This window comes from Papaver somniferum, unplaced genomic scaffold (assembly GCF_003573695.1).
Source record: "Papaver somniferum cultivar HN1 unplaced genomic scaffold, ASM357369v1 unplaced-scaffold_131, whole genome shotgun sequence".
NCBI lineage: Eukaryota > Viridiplantae > Streptophyta > Magnoliopsida > Ranunculales > Papaveraceae > Papaver > Papaver somniferum.
The window spans coordinates 4,954,916-4,977,234 of NW_020622270.1; the positions used below are offsets into that span (position 1 = coordinate 4,954,916).

Here is a 22,319-nt window from a genome sequence, read left to right on the forward strand (position 1 = left end):
CTAATGTTTCCTAAACCATATATTTTTCCCCCTAAAATTCAAGTAATAACATAAAATAAACCTCATTTTCATACTTATTTTTCTTAAATTTTGCTCATACCGAAACTAAATATAAAAGACGTCTAAAATGAAAAATAAATTATTATGGCCGATTTCTAAGTTAGCGATGTCTTGATATGCAATATATTTTTTATACAAAAATATTTGCAGCAACTAAAAACGGTGATATGACAATAATATATTAACATATTTGTTTTCTAAAATTAGGAAAGTTCCCTAGCTATTAGGCCGATATTCTTTTTTGTGAAATTACGGGCTTGGATGCTCTCTCTATAAAGCACTCGAGCAAAGCTAGGTCTCATCATTTTCGTGCTGCTTTTTTTATCCTTCTTTTGAGTTTTTTTTCTCCCCGTCTTTTTAGCGATATATCGGTTATTAATAGTGATTTTTGATCTGCAGGTGCGACTGTACTTCTTATCACCGTATTGACAATAACTCAACGCACGTGATGATGCTTTATATTTATAAGGTGATAAATCTGGTATTTTTTTATGCAGTATTTGTGTTTTATGATTGTAATTTGTTGTCTAAATTCTTAGGTTTTGTGGCCGTAACAGTAACCACTGAATGTTTTATGTTCTTTTTCTGTGATATTCTTAAAGCTGCAGGTGATATGTCAACGCAATGAAGGATAAAATAGAATATGTTGATTTACTTAAATGGCATAGTAATCTTTGTTTCTCATTTTTATGTGCAGTAATCTTTCTTTTACTAATTTTGATTTGCAATTGTTGGTGATGTAATCATTGCAATGAAAGATGAAACGACGAAAATATAATCTTTTGGTTCACTTCTAGGGTTTTTTTACAATTTTTTTCTTGTGTTGTGATCTTTGTAATTTTGTTTCTTATATTTTCCTTGTGGTTCTTATGATCTTAACCTAGCTATACTTTTTATTGTTGTTAAAGTGTGATCTATCACCCTATAAACTTTATTAGGAAACCATTTTTTTGTTAATTTACAAGGATTTTATTCTTTTGAAGCTTTTGTTTATTTTATAAAAGTTACTCAATATATTACAACTCAAAAAATAAAAAGATTATTAAGAAAATTATGGAAATATTTCTTTCGAGTTAATGATTTTTGAATATTTACTCGGTTTTGACATCATTTTAATTCCTTGATTAAATAGGCAAGAAATCTACTAGCTACAAAATATCTTGTTGCAATGTTTACCCGATTTTGGCATCATATTAATAAAATAATTTTGGCTAAAAGGAGAAAGGAAATATGGAACTTTATAAATTGGGATAATAGCTTATTTGGAAATAAATCTATTTTATATAAAATTATTTATTTTAGAAATCATTATACAAAGCTTTTGGTTGGTAACCTAGCAACAAGATGGGCTCCAACACCTTTTTGAATAGCAACGCCTAATCTATGAAAAATAAAGCTACCAAAACCACTACTAGCGTCGTTACTAACTAAACAATTCTTCAGACGCTTGAAAAAACACAAAGTATCCTCACCCAACTCTCCTAGAGTAGAGAAAGCCAAAACACTCAATCCATGGCCATGTGAAATACACTTGTCCAAGTATTTAGAGTGTTTACGTGAAACCGCATTAGATATAGCTTTCCCTGGGACGAAAGAGCGAATTCCATCACCTGCGAAGGGCGAAACACCAGTGACATCCATACAAACATCCTTTCCGTCTTCCCAGTTAAGCACAAGAATATCAGCAGGTTTCAGCTCTTTGTCATCATTCGTCAGAAATCCCAAAGAAACTTCCTTACGAGCAGGCACACTAGCTTTGAAGCAAATGTCGACGACTACATCACGAACAATATCATGTCGAAACTTGGGGCATATATCCTTAGCACAATGAAGTGCATGATCACCAAAGATGTCCATGGTTTTATTACAACTTGGGCACAAGCCATTCTCAACAAACAATGGGATACCAAGACGATAGCAAAGTACATCTCTAAAATGTCTAGGTCCAAGGCACTGATTAAGCCCAATGATGGGTACAACCATTAAATAATCTTGTACATGCTTGATACGGTTGCACTGCCACAGGATGGAATCTCTTGCGGACATAGAAAATTGGTCTGGAATTTTCTTCTTAACTGCATCAAAATAAGTGACTGCCAGGGAGTGCATGAATGGGGGGCACTATCATCGACACAGTATGTAGAAGGCAAGCCACATACCTGAGAAAAATTCTGTAGTGCAAACTGATAAGCAGAGCCTTTTTCAGTTGAGAATGAATTACCAAGGATCACCTTTTGTACCGAAGTAGTCTGACACTGAGAAGCAAGGTAACAATAGGCGCTAGTGTCAGCCATGGTGTAAATGCCAAGTCCACCATCTTTGATGGGAAAGGTAGATAGTCGCTGCTGTAGAGTACCAAACCCCGCACCATCACCAGTGATGAGAAGTCTCAAGTACTTAAGTAAGTGATCATCAAAAAGGGCAGTGGCAGATTGTAAGGCTGCAGGATTGGTAGTACGCATTGCAAAATACAATCTAGAAACTCCAGTGCAATTGCGAAGTAATAGCATCTCACTTTGAGGATATTTGAGTTTCTTGATAGCAGACATCAATTGAACAGTCTTATTCACCCTTCTCAACATCATATCACTGATAAAGTTCAAATCCAGACTCACCGGTCCACCCAATAGTTTAACACCATTAGAAGGTCTACCAATATCAGCGGGGAAAACTCCGTCAGCTGTGCTTCTGGGGTCAGTAGAAGGCCAAAAGACTTCGGTTTTCTTTACATTAAGATGTAAACCCCTGCGTGGTCCTTCTGTTTCTATTATGCTCAGAGCCTTAGCTACCTCTAATGTATCACCAATAATTGTACCATCATCCAAGTACCAAGCGTGCAAGTCAAGTTTGAATTGAGAAGCAATAGTCTTCACTAGGGGGTGAAGTGTCAATGCAAAGAGCAGAGGACCGAGGGGGTCACCTTGCTGAACTCCAAGTGCAGATGACAAAATATAATGGTCATAGTAGAGTTTGGCAGGCCTTGAGTAACAAAATTCTACCCAACGAGAAATACCTGGACAATGAAGGCGAACCTCTTTGATGAGCTGCGATCTGCTCACCATGTTGAAGGCATTGGAAAAGTCAATGAGCATCATTGACATTTTCTCTGAGTGACCATTCATCTCCAGTAGGCGATTTACAGCATGTAAAATACTTTCCCCACCAGCAGGAATACCAACCCCGAATTGGTAATCGTCCAAATAAGTAGACATATCCTTACCAACCGAGACAGCAGCTACTTTCGAGACCAATCTGCGCCAAACTGTACCAACTGCAATGGGACTAATACCACCTCCAGGTTTAAGTAAAGGGGTTAAAGGTGCACTAGCAATAAACTCTCCCAAAACCGCAGGACACCTACCAACCAACCAAAGATTGACAACCCTAGTAATCGAAACAAGTAAATCATCTGCAATAGAAGCTGCCGCCCCACTGATTGCGTCGACCAGATGCTGAGCACGCAAACCATCACGACCGCATGAAGTGCCTTTGGGGAAGCTCCTGATAGCCCGTAAAACAACCCGAGAATCTACTATAATTGGGTCAACCATGGCCTCATCACAGGAAATAGTGGGCAGAGGCGCAGGTGGATGCTTGTCTAGCAGTTCCAAGTACGTGTACTCGTTACGAGGAGCTAAACCAGACGAAGAGAGCACTCGAATGGCTGCTGCGAAATGGCCACAACTTATCTTCTTTTGACATGCTAACAAGGTAGCTGCGTCTTGTCTCTTCTCATCTGCCTCTTTAGACCCAAAACGTAAAGACTGATGTAGAAGTTTCTTTAACAAAATAGAACAGCCGTTAGGCTCTTTCCAAACAGCAAGAGCCTGATTAATGGCTGCAACCTGTAAACGTTTTCTGTTGCCGGATTTCTTCTCGGCGGAGCTTCTTGGATTGAACAAGGTTAGCGTGCAGATTGGGAGAAAGATAAGATGTAACCAAGCTGCTAAGCTACTAGGATTTACAATAATCCTGTCAAGACATACCTTTAGTGTTCTCGCAAAAGCAAGCCTGCATTTATGCGGAATGCTAGAGACTGTCGTGAACTTCCTTTGAAGCACTGCGTTTAGTAAGTCTGTAGAAAGGGAGGGTCCTGGAGTAGACACTTCTACAGCGTCACCATCACCAATACAGTCTACAACATCACCGGTTGTATTATAGGAAGGAACTAAGCAGGCTACAGGTCCACAGGTTGTATTGCAGGTAGAAACTAAGCAGGCATCAACACCACCTGGAAAAAGCTCACCTGGTTTGTCCAAACCGTGAAGAAGAAACTCAACCTCTGCACCATTGAGAGGCCCGGCTATGACATCTCCATGAACAGCTCCACTTCTCCATCTCCCCTTGCAAGCTTTCTTCCAACCGTGGAAATGCATACATCTGCAACATAACCACATATGCAAGCGACGTAGAACATTCTCCCAAGCAGAGTAAATGTGCAAGTTAGAAGCAATCAAATCCCTGCATATGATCTTGTCATCTTCAGAGGAGAGATGCTTGTCATAAACATGCTTCAGGAAAGAACCCTTTACATAACCCCTGCCATTAATTCCATCCTGGCAGTCATGAACTTGCTTGAAGGGGCAATGACAAAGGCTGTCGTCTGGCACAACTTCATATTTAAAAGTATGCATCTAATTTGAAGACGTATTGTCACTCTGTTGTGTATTTCGGTAGTTCCGATGGAAGATGTATATGTACTCAAAGGGGACATTTTATCGAACAGAAGATGTGCATGTTTGAAAATGTCTTGTCAATTAGGAATTAAATATTTGAAAATTTTATATAATAATTTATTTTTAATTAATTATGATCCTCTTTACCAAGACGAGGAGGAAACAAATTAAGTCAATAATTATGATAATCTTTGCCAAGTAAAACGTGAAATGGAAAAATGCTTTGTATCCACAACAAACAATCGCTCCTTACATCCATGACAAAGAGGATGCATGCAAAGAAATGCAAAAAAGTCATTTTGATGGTTTTCCCTATTTCCTACCCCTTTTTCCTATTTCCCATCAATCTTACAATTTTTCGAGTCTATCTACTTTTCAATTTTGTTTTTTCCTATGTACCACCCCTAAAAGTCAATACTAACTATGTTCCTAAATATTAACATTTTTAATTTCTCTTCTTCATCCTTTTCGATTAAAAAGAAAAACCTTGATTTCTATTAAATCACTAATCATTAAGGTATATATATATATATATATATATATATATTTATGGAGTATATCTAACTATATCCTATTGAGTCAAGCGTACATAATTAATTAAATTGCAAATAATGAAAAGTCCCTAAATCCATACCGATCTACATCAAAAGCTACAAACCTAATGATGTCAAATCACTATCGGCATCTACAAGTGTTTGATGTCATCACTATCGGTATCTACTACTGTTTGATGTCATTGTTGTAGTCTGCGATTTACAGATCTGAATTTAACACAAAAATAAGTGAAAGTTTATAAGACGGTGATGGACCGTGGAGGTAAGAAAGAAGATGTAGCGTGGTGGAGATGGAGAACAAGGTATCCTTAAATTGGGTTTTTCTGTTTAGGTGTTGGGTGACTTTATTTTGGAAAAGTAAATAATGGTATTTAGGATATATTAAAATTCATGTGGATGGGGAAATAGGAAAAATGGGGATGGGTATTTACACGGATGGAGAACAGGAAATGTAGGGATACGAAATAGGGAAAACCTATTTGATTATCTTATCCCTAAGAGCAACCACAGCCATGAACGGGACTAAATACTAAAAAACAGACTAAATACTAAAATATTTTGGCTTTTTAGAGGCGAAACGCAGCGGTGAAAGACTATAATTTAGTCTGGCGTTTTTATAGTGAACGTTTGATAGTGACCGGAGTTATAATCAACTTATGGAGGTCAGGCATAGTTATTGTGAACGCATGAATGGGGCCTAAGTATTATCCACGCTTCATGTGGGGTGTAAGTATTATTATCCAGACGTGGGGCGTTCACAAAATCACCAACTAGTGTTAATTCCAAGTTTGATCGAGACGGGAGTATTAAGTAAGTTTCATGGAAAAAAAACATGAGGCGGCAATAATATCAACGCCTGATATCATGCATACATTTTGTGAACATTTGGTTTGGTGTAGTTTATATTAACGCCCCAATGAGACTTTCTTTGGATTAGCGCTCCACTCTCAAACGCACACAATACTTACGCCCAATCTTGTACGCTCATTATATTCACGCCTAATCGACAACTCTCACTCCGTTAAATTCAGTTATAGTCTCGGCCGGCGACTACATTTAATCTCAAAACTTAGAAAACCATACCAAATTTAGCTTTAGTCCATCCCACTGTGCTTCATTTTCGGACCAAATTTGGTTATAGTCTCTAAATTTGGTCGTGATTGTGGTTGCTCTAAAGTGTATATTTTATTTTAGCCCTACTTTTGTTCCTTTTATTTGTTTCACATCAATTAAGATATATTTATAAAATGAGTACCATAATTACTGATTTGTTACCCCTTTTTAAATTAATATATTAGGTAATGAGATATCCAATATGTAAGAAATACCAATTGGTCCTACAAATAATATATTAGAGAGAGTCTAGTCCAATTGACCTAGTCAATTGTCTGTTTGGTCCTATTTGGTAATATAAATTATAGTTTGGTCCTAAAAATTATAGTTTGGTCCTAGGATGACGTCATGGATGATGTAATTTTCATCTTGTAGTGGCAGAAATATCCTTTTAGATAAGGACCATATATATAGCCAAAAGGTAAGAGAATAAATCATTTCTCAGATCTACTTTCTCTCTCCTCTCTCTCTCCTCTCGGTCTCTCTTTTTTCTCCCTGCTACTGCAATTTTTTTAGGGTTTCTTTTTCTCTTTGAAACGAAAGATGAAAACGAAGATGATGAAGATTGAAAACGAAGATGATGAAGACGGAGATGATGAAAATTGATTTGATTACAAAGATTTACAAAGATTGATTTCAAGATTTAATTTTAACTTTTTCTGCTGCTGTCAAAGAAGATGAAGACTGAAACGAATAAGATGAAGATTCTGCTGCTATTTATGATGATGATGAACCTTTATCATCTTACATGCTTGGGTAAGTTTCGGATCTACAAAAGAAGATGAAGATGACGGAGTTCATTTCTGGAATGAACTCTGGTTTGTGATGAAGATTTTGATATTTTTCGTCTGTTGTTGCTGTTGATGATGGAGAGGATGAAGATGAGTTGCTGCTGCTGATAAAGAAGATGAAGATGACGGAGTTCATTTCAGGAATGAACTCTGGTTTGTGATGAAGATTTTGATGTTTTTTCTTGATGAAGATAGATTTATGGTTTTCTTCATAGCTGCTGCTGCTATTGTTGAAGATGATGAATTTTGATGAAGTTCATTCTTAAAATGAACTCTGTTTTCTTTTTGAAGATGATGATGAAAACGATGATGATGATGAAGACGACGATAGATTTATGTTGAAGATGACGATGAAGACGATAGATCTTGATTTCTTGATGTTTGCTGCTCGTGTTGAAGATCTTGAATTTGATGTTTTTCTGTTGGATCTGCTGTTGCTGCTGCTGTTTGAAGACAACGAAGATGATGCTACTGCAGTTCATTTCTACGAATGAACTCTGATTTTTATGGATTTTTTTTGTGTGTGTTCATGTAAAGAATGGAACTCTGTTTTTTTAGGTTTTTATACGGAGTTCATTTCTGGAATGAACTCTGATTTTTTTTGTTTTATATGGAGTTCATTTCTGGGAATGAACTCTGGTTTTTTAGGTTTTTTATATGGATTTCATTTCTTGAATGAACTCTGGTTTTTTTATGTTTTATATTGAGTTCATTTCTGGAATGAACTCTGTTTTCTTAGGTTTTTATATGGGGTTGATTTCTAGAATGAACTCTGGTTTTTTTATGTTTTATATGGAGTTCATTCTGGAATGAACTCTGTTTTATTAAGTTTTTATATGGAGTTCATTTCTGGAATGAACTCTGGTTTTCTAAGGTTTTTATATGGAGTTCATTTCTGGAATGAACTCCGGTTTTTAGGTGATTTCTGAAAAAATAAGTAGAAATTAACATGAGTTCATTTTGACAAATGAACTGCTACAAAAAATAAGTAGAAATTAATCCAGAAGGGTACTTTTTTCCATTTAATGTTTTTTAAATAATTATGGACCAAACAGTAAAGGCGTTTGACCAAAGAACTAAACAGACATGAGCCCACCTAAAAAAGGACCAAACGATTATTTTCCCATCCAATATTCAATAGGGAAAAATATGGTTTGGTCCTTTTTTAGGTAGTCCCATGTCTATTTGGTCCTTTCAGAAATCACATTTCCCATTTGGTCCGTAATTATTAAAATATCTAAAGTACCCCTTCCCTTTCTTATTTTTTCCCCTCACGTGAATGGTTTCTCTCTCTTGTTTATTTTCTCTACTAATTTCTCTCTCCTTCTAACCTTAATATTTAAAAGTTTGAAAATTAAATATCTCTCAAAAATTAATAAATTTTATATATTCGGAAATCCCTCGACGATAGCTTTCCAACGAGTGCCATTGTCGCTATGTTTCAGAGCTTTTAATTTTTTTCGGTATAATAGTAGTTCATTCCGAGAATGAACACTATTTTATAACATGGTAGTTCATTCTAGTTCTAGCAGTTTATTTCGTAGAATGAACTCGTATACACTAGCAATTTATTTTGTAGAATAAACTTATAGTAATTGTTCAATTTGAAGAATGAAGTCGCAATGGTAGTTCATTATTATAGTTCATATTGAAGAATGAACTCGTGATAGATATTCTTAATTTCGAATGAACTCATAATAGTTGTTCATATTGTAGGATTGATAATTCATGTTGTAAAATGAACTTGTAATAGTAATTAAAAATGGTAGTTCATATTGTAGAATGAACTCGTAATAGTTGTTCATTATGGTAGTTCATTTTATAAAATGAACACGTAAACGATAGTTCATATTGTAGAATGAACCCGTGATAGGTGTTCATATTGTATAATGAACTCGTAATAATAGTTCATTATACCACTTCATTTTGTAGAATGAAGTCGTATGGTAGTTCATTTTGTAGAATGAACTCGTATGTTATTTAATCCAAAGAGTTCACTTTTTGGAATGAACTAACTAGCGTGATAGTTCATTAAAATAGTTGATTTTGTAGAATGAACTCGTGTAATAGTTCATTAAAGTAGTTCATTTTATAGAATGAACTCGTATAATAGTTTATTTTATAGCTAAAAAACAAGGCAAAAATTAAAAGCTCTGAAACATAGCGACAATGGTACTCGTTGAAAAGCTATCGCCGAGGGCTTTCAGAATATATACAATTTATCATTTTTGGACATATGGTTCAAAAGATATTTAAATTTAAAGTTTTTATGTATTTATTTTTATTAAGAAAGAGAAAACCATTATTTTCTAGGACCAAACAATAATATAAGAGTATTTCTGCCACTACAAGATGACATTTACATCATCCATGACATCACCGCTAAACTATAATTTTTTTGACCAAACTATAATATATTTTTTCTAAAAAGGACCAAACAGACAGTTGACTGAGTCAACTGGACCAAACTCATCCTAATATATTATTTCTAGGACCATATGGTATTTCCTACCATTCAGTAAACAGATACGTACATCGCACGGGTGAAAAACTAGTATATACATATATAGCATAGAAGAGTATACCTTCATTTTCCGTTAATACGGTAACAATTTCTCCTAGTCAACTTAAAGAGATACCCCGTACCCTAGTTAGTAAGTTCGCGAATCATTCGCGAATCATTCACGAATTTTTCAGTATCACGAATTTTACCGTCTTATTCACGTACGTTTGCAACTCCGAACCCAAGTCGCGTATTATGTGGCATTCCCGGATTATTCGCGAACCGTTCACGAATTTTACGTATCCCGAATGATACGTCCGCTTAATTCGCCATAAATTCTTTAGCTTTTACTTTTCAAAGATCGCATTTTTTGGGCTTTACTGCCTCCCGAGCATACACGACCGAATATTAGACGTGTTGTAATTTTTATAAAACAAAAACGACTGAAGAGATTTGAAGGTGAAGGTGAGAGAGATCTCAAACTCACTAACCAAGCATCTAAACCACCATACGACGTCCTCTTGGATAACTAATGTTTTATATATTATTAATATCATCATATTAAATTTATTTTTTCTTTAAATAACTCACACATATGCATAAAAATTGGTCTATGACCTTATAAATACAAATTGTTTGTTATATATAGATACCGAATTTTCAGAGCCGAACTCACATTTTTATAAATCGAATTATACACGTACGTATGCCGTTCCGAATTACTAACGAATCACGTCCCGTTGACCGAATTTTGGACCGAATCTGGATTTTACAAAATCGTATAATACTCGTACGTTTGACGTTCCGTACGTTTGTCGAATCCCGAATTGCTAACTAGGCCCCGTACCCCTTATTTGGCCTCAACATCGATATATGACATGGAAATTTAGCTCGCTGGTCACTTTCTTCCGAACCCATGTGCATTCTCACGAGAACACGCATACCTAGGGTTTTTATGAAACTTTTTTTTAAGAATCATGTCCATTTTTGTGATAATTTCAAAAAAAAAAAAAATCATAGGAACCCTACAAATGTGTGTGCTCATGAGTCATGAGAGATAAAATTAGTGACAGCAGAGCTCTTGAAATGCAGCTTTTGTTTTAGAAGCCCGAGCCATCCCAAAGAATAAGACCGATCAGAATTGTTTACATGTTGTTTGTTTGCGGCTGATTCGGCGTCTGGATCTGAGTCAACCTCTGACTCGGACCGAGTCAGCAGTCAGACCGTTTGTTTTGCATTTTGAGTTAGATCTGACTCGACCTATGACTCAGACATAATTCCTGACTCGGACCCATTTGAGTCAGGTAACAAAATACCCATGACTCACGGGATCAAACCACTGACTCACGTTTTTTGAGTCAGATGAGTTAGATCTGACTCCAAACAAACATATTGAGTCAGATCCAGATGAGTCAGGTGATTTCACTCAGATCCAGATGACTCAAATCCAGACGACTCAGATGAGTCAGGAGTAAACAAACATAGTGTTAGGTAGTCATGTTTATGTTGTGCAATTGCAGAATAAATCTAAGGTGTTGATTCTCCGGTGCTAGAATTCCATATGCACGCACGGAATTTATTTTATAATGTACCACAAATCATACCATTGACTCCGAGGCTCCTAGTTGACAACTACATCCGCACGAAAAGATGGAGGCCGCATGAATTCCACTTGAACAATTGCCCTTCTTGGAAATACTCCTTCTCTTCCTTGATACAGCTCCAGTGCTACCGAGAACAATGGTCCCCCATAACCCTTGTCCATAAAAAGGAAGATATCACCACCGGCACCACTATTATCAGGACTAAATATATATGCCGTGCTCTTGATCGGTAGAAGTGTAATTCAATGAAGTATGGTTCCTTACGGTTTAATAATGATCGCCAACTTCGACGTACCCACATGCAGCTCGGAAATGAATCAACAGGTAGTCTGTTGAATATCTCACAAACTAATAATTAATTCATTGCCAATTCTGCTCCTCGTTTCTCCTTGTCCTCTTCAGCTTCGTCCCTTCAGAAGCAACAACAATCAATCCAGAAGTTTAAATGAACAATTGCAATCAACTCCTGCTATAAATAGAGTTTAGAGAGACCTATGAATAAATCATCAAGTGTTTAAGAAAGAAACTTGCTTATATTTTATTTTTATTTTTACTTTTTTTTTTTTGGATGGAAAGGCAAAGCTGTAAATAAAGAGGTAAACAGAAGTCAAGTGTTCAGTAAACAGTCAACGGTTAATCTTTTCTAAGACTTCAAACTCAACCACACGGAAAACAATGGTTGTAATAGCATAGCATAGCTACATTTTCAACTGCATTATCATTACAAATTTCTTCTGCTACAAACCCTCCAATGGCTCTCCAAATTCATCATTTTCATCTCCTAACATTTCCTTCTAAACTACACTTCATCTTCATACCCCAAGATGCACGTTGTCGTCCTCCCGTTTTCTCTTCGAAATCTAGAAATCTAAAATGTTCCAACGAAAAAATACCGAAGCAAAAGAATTTCCACTTCGCACTTCAATCGTATCGCCTGACTAATGATGGGTTCTTCTTCGAAGAGGATGGAGAAGAAAATGAGGAAGATATGAGATTTGACAAGGCAGTCTTGTTATTCAATAACAGAGAATACTACAAATGTCATGATTTTCTTGAAGCACTATGGCTCAAAGCAGAAGACCCCCAACGGACCGTTATCCATGGGATTTTACAGTGCGCGGTGGGATTTCATCACTTGTTTAACCAGAACCATAGAGGAGCAATGATGGAGTTGGGAGAGGGATTGTGCAAGCTAAGGAAAATTGATTTCCAAAGTGGACCACTCTATCAATTCGAGCAAGAGATTTCTGCGACTCTAGAGTTCATTTATCAGACTCAAATGGAGTTAGCAGCATGTAGCGATGATATGTGTCTCACAATGGATGGATCAGAACGATCGTACCAGCTACTTGGGAGTTTTGCTGCTGGAGAACAATTGTATCACTTAGAAAATGAGCCTAGTGATATTCATTATATAGTTTTTTGCCCTAATGGATGGTACAAGTCCGGTACACCTCCTAGAGTCAAGGTTCCTACGCTTCATGCAACAGAGACTGATCTGATCGAATGTGATAGTGACCGTTAAAACGCCCTACGCCTGGTGACAGTGCTGATTGTCCTTGCCAAGATTGTGGATCTTTTGACCAGCCAGTAGAGGTAAATGCACTTATATATGCTCTTGAGAACATTTCTTTAGGTGTTGGAATTGGGCTATTGTGATGCTACAACAAAACAATGATTTTTGACCGATACATAGCAAAGCTGAAAACTAGAGCAACAAACCGAAGAATGAACCTCCGAGAAACTCCAGCAAGAAGATAATGTCTATTGAAGCGTAAATGAGTATTAGACACAACAAAAGTTCTGTAGCTGAGTCTGTATATGTAAAAGATGACTGGGAGTAGGTTACTGTATCATTTTATAACGCATTTCCGGCTTTCGATTGATTTATCACCCCATTCTTGGATCCCTTACGAGTTATGACCCATAATCTGATCACAATATCAAATGCAACAGACAAATTACTACACGAAATAGTAGAATTTGTAGGCCTAAAACTACAGTTCAGAAACTGACTTATAGTAAAGCTTATCAACTACCTATAGTACAACATGCATACTCTGCTATTCCAGAAATAGCAGTTTCACTTATGCGAGCCATTTGCCTGCATCCATCGAAATACCTGTACTGAATCATCCATATATAGCCATTCAAGTCTGTGCTTTAATGAATCCATGGTTTAAACACTTATCATGCGGGCCTAAGGCCTTTCATTGCTGCAGTGAGAATCTGCAGGTAAACAATCCCTAGTCAATAAACTAGTTGTAGATCATAACATGTACTAGTTGATATAGTTCAAACTCTACCAACAACTATGATGGACCTAGAAAAAATTAGAAGTACATTTTTACCAGGGGAAAGACAGTCACAGAGGCATGCGCAATAGGTGACATGAGAAATATCCAATAACAAAATCATGAGTGTCCACGAGGTAAAGGAACCTATTCACCCATCGCCGGATTTGATTCCAGGTGCTGATTAATGAACCCTTACCAAAACACCACATGTCAAAAGTTAATAGGTTCCTCATCCCTGGACAATCTTTTCTTTTCTCTACTAATTACTTCCAAAAAGGAAATAAAAAGATCTAGAAAGTTCCATACCTCAGGAGTCCCAACAATGAGTTTCATATCTCTAGAACTGTACCGCTACCAATTCCTTCGTCCACCATGGTCTCTGTAACGTTCATTTTGTGGTAGTCGAGACCTGTCTGAGACAATGGTTGCAGGGTTTCTGGACTCCTCGACAGTTCTGTCCTGCGGTCGATGGTTCCAATCTCTACTATGATCTTGAATTTGGCTACTACAACTTGTACCATCAGAAAACTCTCGACTGTTTCTTACATTATGCGCCAAATTTCCATTTTGAACTGGGCGATCATGCTCTGCAACATGCCTTTCGTTCATTTCTGAATAATTTGATTTGTTCTTAAACTGACTTGCTTCTCTAGAATCTGGATCATCTCTTTGTGGGATTGTGTTAGTAGTTGGGGATCTCTGAGGTTGCTTTGAGTATTGGGTAGCTGCAGCGCGTGCACCAGCAATAGCTGCCATAAGAGTCTCTGGTTTTTTAACTTCAGATACTTTCAAAGAAGACAAGCTCGAGACAAGTGATCCTGGTTTCAGAGAGAAAGAATCTCTGGAATGTGGAAGTGGAAACTTTACAGGTAATGGACTTTTAACTGGAGTGAGACCTCTAACTGCGGCGTCATATATCTGAAAAGTTTCAGTAGGAAACAAAAGTAAATTAGATTGTTTGTGAAGAGAGAAAAAGCAGAGCAGAATATGATAGCGGTGCTACGAACTTACCCGTCTTTCCAAGTTATACACACCTTGAAACCCTCGCATCTCAAATGGGATCAATAATCTCTAAATTGTTCAGAGGACAAGAATTAGTTGAGAAACCAGAAACAGTTAATTTTTGCAAGCCAATAGGAAAAGCAGAAAGCAAGAATCCTTAGATATTGTCCACACAAAAAATAATGATCTGATCAAAAAACTTCGGAGAAAAATAAGTAGCTGAAAACGAAAAGGTTTGCAACAGCGTTTTGTCCCAAATCTCTAGCAACCGCAAACTAGAACTTCTGTATATACCTGTGGATTTTCACATAGCCAGCAAAAATCCGTTTGAGCTTCTAGTCTCACCTGGAAGAAAAGCAGAAGCGATTAAAACATAAAGTTCGAACTGAAAAAGGATAAATCAAGTGTAATATGGTATAGGGAGAAAACTTAAAAGGCCAAAAACAAAAGAATACATTACAATCCTACCCCTTCGGGTACCTCCTGCCAACACTCGACTTCATTCCGCCTAAGACACCCAACCACATCAATACAACCTGAATATTGGATTAAGCGCCAAACTAGTAAGGAATCCACAGCATCCTTTTCGAGAAAAAGGATTATAGCTACTTCTACACCATACCACTAGTAACTGAACTACAGCACTATGCTGCAAATTACAAGTAAAGTAGGTCAAATAGGTGAACCAATTAAGATACCTAATAGTCGTGAAGTTGGATAATGCTCTGGAAATTTCAATTCTCCAACTCCGTTCACTTTATAGATTTCTCTATAAAAGTCTTCCATTGCTTTGATTGTCTCTTGATCCGGAACTTTACCAGCAGCGTGGATCCAAAGTCGGCCTTAAAGAAAGATATCAAAACATTATTCATATACAACCGCATCATTGAAATAAAAGCATGGGTAATTGCCCTTGTCGCTTAAGCGATTAAAATGACACTAGTGTGCGCTGATTAGATTCCGGTGTAAGTGTCCCATTAATGGAGTTGTTCAGGCACTTGGTGGTTATACACTTATACCAAGAGGTTTGGGGTCTAAACCCCACATACATCAGGAATGGGGGAATTTTCTTTGGTTCTTTGCCTAGCTACCTGCTTTGGAGATTGCAAGCCTCTTCTTATACCAGAGGTTTAAAAAGGATAGCAGTTTCCACATAGAAACCGTAAGGATACATAAATTACGGTTCCATTCTTAATCAACCATAAGATTTCCCAAAACTTCAAAAAGTACACGAAGACACCGATATTTATCAACAGATTCAACACTATATGAGCTTTGAAAAATGAAACTCTTTAAGAACATTATATATGTACAACAGAACGCATACGACATCTTAAACTTTAAACACACATGTAGTCAAGAACTCCATAACTGTGCAACTTAGATGTTAGTCAATTCATTTATTCATCTTACTTTCAATTGTGTACTAGGTATCTGTTCTTCATCCCAGGAACTTTGCCCTAAGAACCTAACAACATTAGAATGGTACCGAAATTCTTTAAACCTAAATTTCTGTATTCCAATTCATTCCCCTGTATCTCTAGAAGTCCAATTCATAACAAGAATTATATATCCTGAACACGAAAATCAATTAAAGGAAATTAAAAGAGAGCGGGGATGGATTTGATTAATACTACCTCTAATAGGAGCAGGCCATGATCTTCCTTCGATACGCTTAATACCATAGACTAACAATGATGCCCATGGTTGATGCATCGTCAAACAAGGGTTTCTGTAATTGCCTCTACCACCACCACCATTCATCTCTCCCAACAGAATCAAAACCCAATTCCAAAGATCTCTTTAGTTGAATCTCGATTTGTATTCAAATACAAATCCGAATTTGATTGATTGATTGATTGATTGATTGATTGAATTAGGTTTTTTGTTTGATTTTTGGGGTTTTTGTTATTTTGGGAACTTCGTTTGTAATTGCTTTCTGGGAGTGGAAATGCTACTACTTGCGTCAATAAGGTGATTTTCTGTTCCGGATAACGTCGCTCCCTGTTATCATCCTGTGGGTGTTCGTCACTGACGTTGGGTTTTTGTGGTTTAAAACCCACCTTATGTTGAGGATCTGACTTGGGTATGGATCTGGATCAGAATCTGACTCGGTCCAAATCTGATATTTGTTTGTTTATTATTTGATTCTTACTTGAGATCTTATTTGGAGATACAGTATTTGAGTAAGGTAGAAATGTTCCGCACGTGTCGAGAATTTTTACTTCCTCTATCTTTAGAAGAGAAAAGAAAACATTGTTCACGGTTGTTGTTGGGTAAATTGGCATCCGGAGCACAACGGAACACATATCATAAATGGAAATTTGTGATTTAAATCAAATATGGAAGAAATAATAACACAGACATAAGATAAACACAGCACACAACCGCAACACTCGATGTACGTGGTTCATCTTTACAGGATGCATCCATAGCAGCACCATCAGAAAAACTTCCACTACAAACAAAGATCATTACATGCTCTTTCACCAACTCAATACAAGACGCAAAGAGTTAACAAGAATACCCGAGAATACCACTGAAGAAACCATATAAATCAACTCTCCAAACCATTCTTTAAGCCAGCCTCATATCTTCTCTTCCACACCATCTTCATAAAAGAGTTGTGAAATTGTTGGGTAAATTAGCACCCCGAACGCAAAGGAAAACTTGATCACAAAGAACAATTGGTGATTTTAACCAAACATCGGAGAAATAATGAAACAAAGGAAAAAGACAAAAATAACACACAATCACAACACAAGATATACGCGGTTCCACCTTTACATGCTATATCCACGGCCATCACCACCAGATAAATTTTCATTAAATTTAATTACAGGTTATATCAGATGACTCGGTGCCACAAAAACGTAGTTGTTCGCCCTTACGATGGTTTACCTTAGTATAATGATGATGTTGGAGTAAGTATTGTGATTATTCTAAGCGTAGAGTTATTTTTTCAGTCCGGAATCAAAACGAGGGGTTTGGTATATGGGAGAAAGAGTGCGGTACCAAATACAATGTATATTTGCAATTGCAATTAACCCACTACAACAGATGCAAACTTCTGCATCATATTTTTATCCTCTGAGAAGAATCGGTTGGGAGAGGTATGAACTAAATACACAGTTGGATATTAGTGAAGCGCAGTATGTCAACTGGTACACGTCAATTACGAAGCCTTTGATTGGGACACAAAACATGCACATCCATGGGTTTGATTTTCCAGGGTTATCAAACTTGTCCCATAATCCAAGTATCGTTCCTACCCAACCACCTCCAGAAGAGCCAAGCTTTATGACTTATCCCTGGACGGGTGCAAGTTCTTCATCATCCTCATTAAATATGCCTGATATTCAGTGAGAGCTCCAAAGTATTACTTCACAAGGTGAGCCAATCACGATCCCCACTGTTTCCCAAGGTATAGATCGTGATTATCCTTACTCCAATGTCCCTGCCAGTGAGGAAGAGTTGCGGATTCAACTCAATGATTTGCATTAAAAGAATCAGCAAGTAGAGGCGATGCACTTGGAACAAGTACGAAAATGGCATACAAACACAATGTATGGATTGACTCCAACTGTAAGTCCAAATGATGGGCAGCGGTCACATTCCTCCGATTCCACCAGGAGCAACAAATCATCATGGTACGGAAGTGAAGAAAACAATAGATTAGGTTGGCACGAAAGTGAAGAAACAGTGGTGCGAGATACACAACACCATGTGGTGCGAGAAACACAACACAATACTTCTTCACCACAAATTGTGCTTGTATCTCAACCTCAGGCATATAGGATTGAACCTAGGCGCATTTCATCATCATTCTCGCCTTACAGCCAAAATGTGCCCTACAACCCAAATGTGCCCTACAACCCAAGTAAATGCTACACACTAACACCACCATAACAACAAAGTGCTTGGAGGACCGAATATACAGAGTGCTTACCAATCGCCTAATTTTGTTCATCCAGGTCATCCAGGTCTATCAGGTCTATCCCCATTTGGAAATTTACAAACTATGTTGGCTTTGGGTGATTTCCCAGGTCTATCCCCAGGACTTTCTGAATTATTGGCTCCAGAAAATAACAATGGCGGAGCTAGAGATGAGTGATGTTAGAGAGATTATTGTAATTTTTAATTAAGCTACATTTGTAGTTTACGTTTTAAAAGTACGACAATCTTTAATTAAATAAAATTACATATGTTTAAAAGTAAGCGTTTTACATTGGCTTCACTAAATTACGACGGACTACACATTACATTAGCTTCACTAATGAGAAGAAGTACTAGGTGGAACAACAACACCAAGGAAGGGGTTGAAACTGTTCAACACCTTAAGGATTTCAAAACATTTGTCGAAAGGAAAAGCCACATTTTTCCATCTTCGCCATTCAGCCAACGATCTTGTCACCATCTCAGCATTAGTTTCACCTCTCAGTCGGTATCGATTTACGTGTATGGTTGAAGCTACAAACTCATTTACTTCTTTCTTAATTGTACGCTATGTCAGATATAGAACGACGTCTCGGATTACGAGTGTCACTGTAGAACCCATCGTGAATAACCGCCCAGAAATTCACCCATGGATAGTTTGTCGAAGCAAGCAGAGTACATAAAAAAATATAGTTTCTGCAAATAGATTCATCTTCTTCTTTAGCATACGGAACTCGCTGAACTAACCGGGGCCGAGACATGTTCAATCAAGAATTGAGAGTGAAGAGAAGAATGTGTAGAATGTGTGAATTTAGAGTTGAAATGAGGAGTATTTATAGAATTCAAAAAATGTGGTCGTTGGATCACCAGATTTTTCAGCCGCTCGGATGGAGCCGTTGGCACCATTGGGTCAGACGCTGGTGTTTTTGGTAATGACTCTGGCACTGTAAGTAAGAACGCGCGTTCGTAGAGAAAACGCGGGCGTCGATACGAATAGCGCTAGCGTTAGTAGGGATGACGCGTGCCGGATGTTCCGACTCGATATTCAAACTAACAGATCTGTTCATTTGAACATCCATTTTTCATATTTGTTCATTCCATAGGAACTGTTTTTAATATCCAAAAATTTATCAGCATATAAAAACTATATATTAAACTATATAAAGTTTTGATAAAAATGATTCAAGGATGCTTTCTTAACGATCCTGATGTCCCATTGAAAATGTTCTTAGAGTAATTCTAGACAAACAATCAAAAAAAGAAAGTGAAAACCAATATAGGGCTCCACATTCCTTACTCGTTTGTAACTTTCGTTTGGAGGTAAAACTAGTTGTGTCATTGACTGCTTGCAGAACTTAGTACACACTTGGATCCGGTAGTACTGGTTCTTGTGACATCAATACTTGCTCGTCCATGGATTTCTATTATGGAGGATAATAGTGCCTAGGTTTGGAAAATTCATGCTTGTTCTAGAACTGCCGAAGCCAAGATCGATTTTATTTATTTATTGTTCTTTTTGCAAAAACCAAGAACAAGATCGATGATACTAATGGCTCTGTCACACACTGGGATGGAACCCGTGTCTTCGAGGTTATGGGTGCCTTGTCTGCGCGGTTGGGTCCCACACATATAAAAAGGGACTGTTTTGGGTTGTTTTTTCGTTGTTTGTGTTGTTTGTCAAGAACTATTGTCCTAATTTGGAAACACACTCCTTAAAACCTCCCTTTATAAAATCTTAGTCCGTTCTTTCTCCTCTTCTTCGTTATCTCTCTCGCTGTGTAGTGCGCTGCAAGAACAAATTAGGGCTCACGAATTTCTGGTTAGTTTGATGATTCTTATAATAATCTGTAATAGATTCGGTCATAGTTAAGAATTTATATATATATATATATATATAGTACATAGTATCTACAGCTGCTGTTTTTTTTATATTTTTTATTTCATGGTGATTAATTTACTCATGGGGGTTTTGATTTATATCAGGAGGAACTGAATTCACCAGACATCAAATTGTTCCAATTAATCAACAACAGAGTACTACTATCTATTGCTACTGTCTGTCATGGAGGGTCTCAATCAAAAGTAAGAACTTCAGTTGATTTTTGTGTTCTTTTTTCTATTGTTATACTCATAATTTTGGTTCTTATTTGGATTTTTTGTGGGTGTGTTAATGTATCATCAGAGTGGCTAACTTGGATGCGAGTCATATGACTGGCGGAGGCAGCTCGGGAGGTGGCGGCAGCGGCGGTGGTGGTAGAAGAAAGAGGAGGTGAAAAAAGAGACTGGTCTAGGGTTATCTAATAAGAGAGATGAAAATTTCGGGGATTGGTATTCCGAGGTTGTTGTCATTAGTGAGATGCTCGAATACCATGATATATCTGGGTTATATATTCTCAGGCCTTGGTCGATTAAAATTTGGAAAAAATTCTTTGATGCTGAAATCGAGAACGTGGAGGTCCAGGAGTGCAAGTTTCCTCTGTTTGCGTCTGATGCTTCCTTAAACAAGGAGGCGGATCACATCGACGGCTTTGCTCCAGAGGTTGCATGCGTTACCATGTCTGGAGATAAAGATTTAGATAATCCAATTGCAATCCGTCCTACAAGCGAAACAGTCATGTATCCCTACTTTCGAAAATGGATTAGAGGACATCGTGACTTGCCCTTGAAGTTTAACCAGTGGTGCAATGTCGTTCGCTGGGAAACCAGCAATCCAACTCCCTTCATCAGGAGTCGTGAGTTTCATTGGCAAGAAGGGCATACGGCTTTTGCAACACACAAAGGAAGAAGCGGATCAAGAGGTTCTTCAAGTTTTGGAGCTGTATCGAAGGATTTATGAAGAGTTCATGGCAGTCCCAGTGGTAAAGGGGATGAAAAGTGAGAATGAAAAGTTTGCTGGAGCTTTGTATACAACCAGTGTTGAGGCTTTTGTTCCAAATACTGGTCGGGCAGTACAAGGTGCAACGTCGCATTGCCTTGGTCAAAATTTTGCAAGAATGTTTGATATCCACTTTGAGAACGACAAGGGAGAAAAAAAATTGGTGTGACAAAATTCTTGGGCATACAGCACTCGTACGATTTGAGTGATGGTGATGGTTCATGGAGATGACAAGGGTTTAGTATTGCCACCTAAAGTTGCATCTGTCCAAGTCATAGTTATTCCTGTGCCTTACAAAGATGCCGACACTCAAGCCATCTATGATGCTTGTTCTGAAACTGCTGAAGAATTGAAAAGAGCTGGTTTCCGTGCTGAGACAGATCTAAGAGAGAAGTACTCACCATTCACACTGGGAATTGAAAGGAGTTCCCTTGAGGATTGAGATAGGTCCAAAGGATATGGCCAAAAACCAGGTACGCGTTGTGCGCCGAGACAATGGAGCCAAACAGGATATCTCAAGAACCATCTTGGTTGATCAGATTACAGACCTACTGGACAATGTCCAACAAAGCCTTTTTGATGCTGCAAAGCAAAAACGCGATGCTTGTATTATGGTAGCCAAGACATGGGAAGAGTTTACCCAGGCCCTAAATGAGAAGAAGATGATCTTAGCTCCTTGGTGTGATGAAGAGGAAGTCGAAAGAGATGTTAAAGAACGTATCAAGGGTGAGACGGGAGCATGCAAGACTCTTTGCACCCCTTTCGATCAGCCAGAGCTCCCAGAGGGGACACTGTGCTTTGCCTTTGGAAAACCCGCTAAAAAGTGGACTTATTGGGGCAGAAGCTATTAGTTCAGCTGGTGTTCTTTGCAACTGTAAAGAGTAGGAAACTAGTTTTGAGATTTTTCT

General features: G+C 37.6%; 2 protein-coding genes and 1 pseudogene across 5 annotated transcripts; 2 read left to right on the forward strand and 1 right to left on the reverse strand.

The window, feature by feature from the left end:
• Window positions 1–11,995: 11,995 nt before the first annotated feature.
• LOC113332493 lies at window positions 11,996–13,209 on the forward strand. The gene has a single exon (XM_026579031.1). The coding sequence runs from the start codon at window positions 12,053–12,055 to the stop codon at window positions 12,824–12,826; it is 774 nt and encodes a 257-aa protein (XP_026434816.1). The 5' UTR covers window positions 11,996–12,052; the 3' UTR covers window positions 12,827–13,209.
• LOC113332491 lies at window positions 13,094–16,552 on the reverse strand. Of its 4 annotated transcripts, XR_003351539.1 has the most exons (9): window positions 16,238–16,552; window positions 15,299–15,442; window positions 15,069–15,136; window positions 14,895–14,945; window positions 14,610–14,669; window positions 13,905–14,516; window positions 13,653–13,789; window positions 13,341–13,530; window positions 13,094–13,232 (listed from the first exon to the last, which is right to left on the reverse strand). XR_003351539.1 is itself a non-coding variant. In XM_026579030.1 (7 exons), exons 1-6 carry the CDS (start codon window positions 16,362–16,364, stop codon window positions 13,950–13,952), a joined length of 1,017 nt encoding a protein of 338 aa, XP_026434815.1. In that variant the 5' UTR covers window positions 16,365–16,552; the 3' UTR covers window positions 13,165–13,530; window positions 13,905–13,949. The 4 variants fall into 4 exon arrangements, 1 of the variants encoding a protein (XP_026434815.1); XR_003351540.1 differs by lacking the exon at window positions 13,094–13,232 and having other exon boundaries at window positions 13,234–13,530; window positions 13,653–13,775; XR_003351538.1 differs by lacking the exon at window positions 13,094–13,232 and having other exon boundaries at window positions 13,234–13,530.
• A 1,612-nt stretch (window positions 16,553–18,164) lies between these two features.
• On the forward strand, window positions 18,165–22,262 carry LOC113332465 (annotated as a pseudogene).
• Window positions 22,263–22,319: the final 57 nt, after the last annotated feature.

Coding starts and splice junctions, on each gene's coding strand:
- LOC113332493 (XM_026579031.1), top strand. CDS start 12,053: ATGGCTCTCCAAATTCATCATTTTCATCTCCTAACATTTCCTTCTAAA.
- LOC113332491 (XM_026579030.1), bottom strand. CDS start 16,364: ATGAATGGTGGTGGTGGTAGAGGCAATTACAGAAACCCTTGTTTGACG. Junction 14,946..15,068: donor GGCAGGAGGTACCCGAAGGG/GTAGGATTGTAA, acceptor CTTTTCTTCCAG/GTGAGACTAGAAGCTCAAAC. Junction 14,670..14,894: donor GGCTATGTGAAAATCCACAG/GTATATACAGAA, acceptor TGAACAATTTAG/AGATTATTGATCCCATTTGA.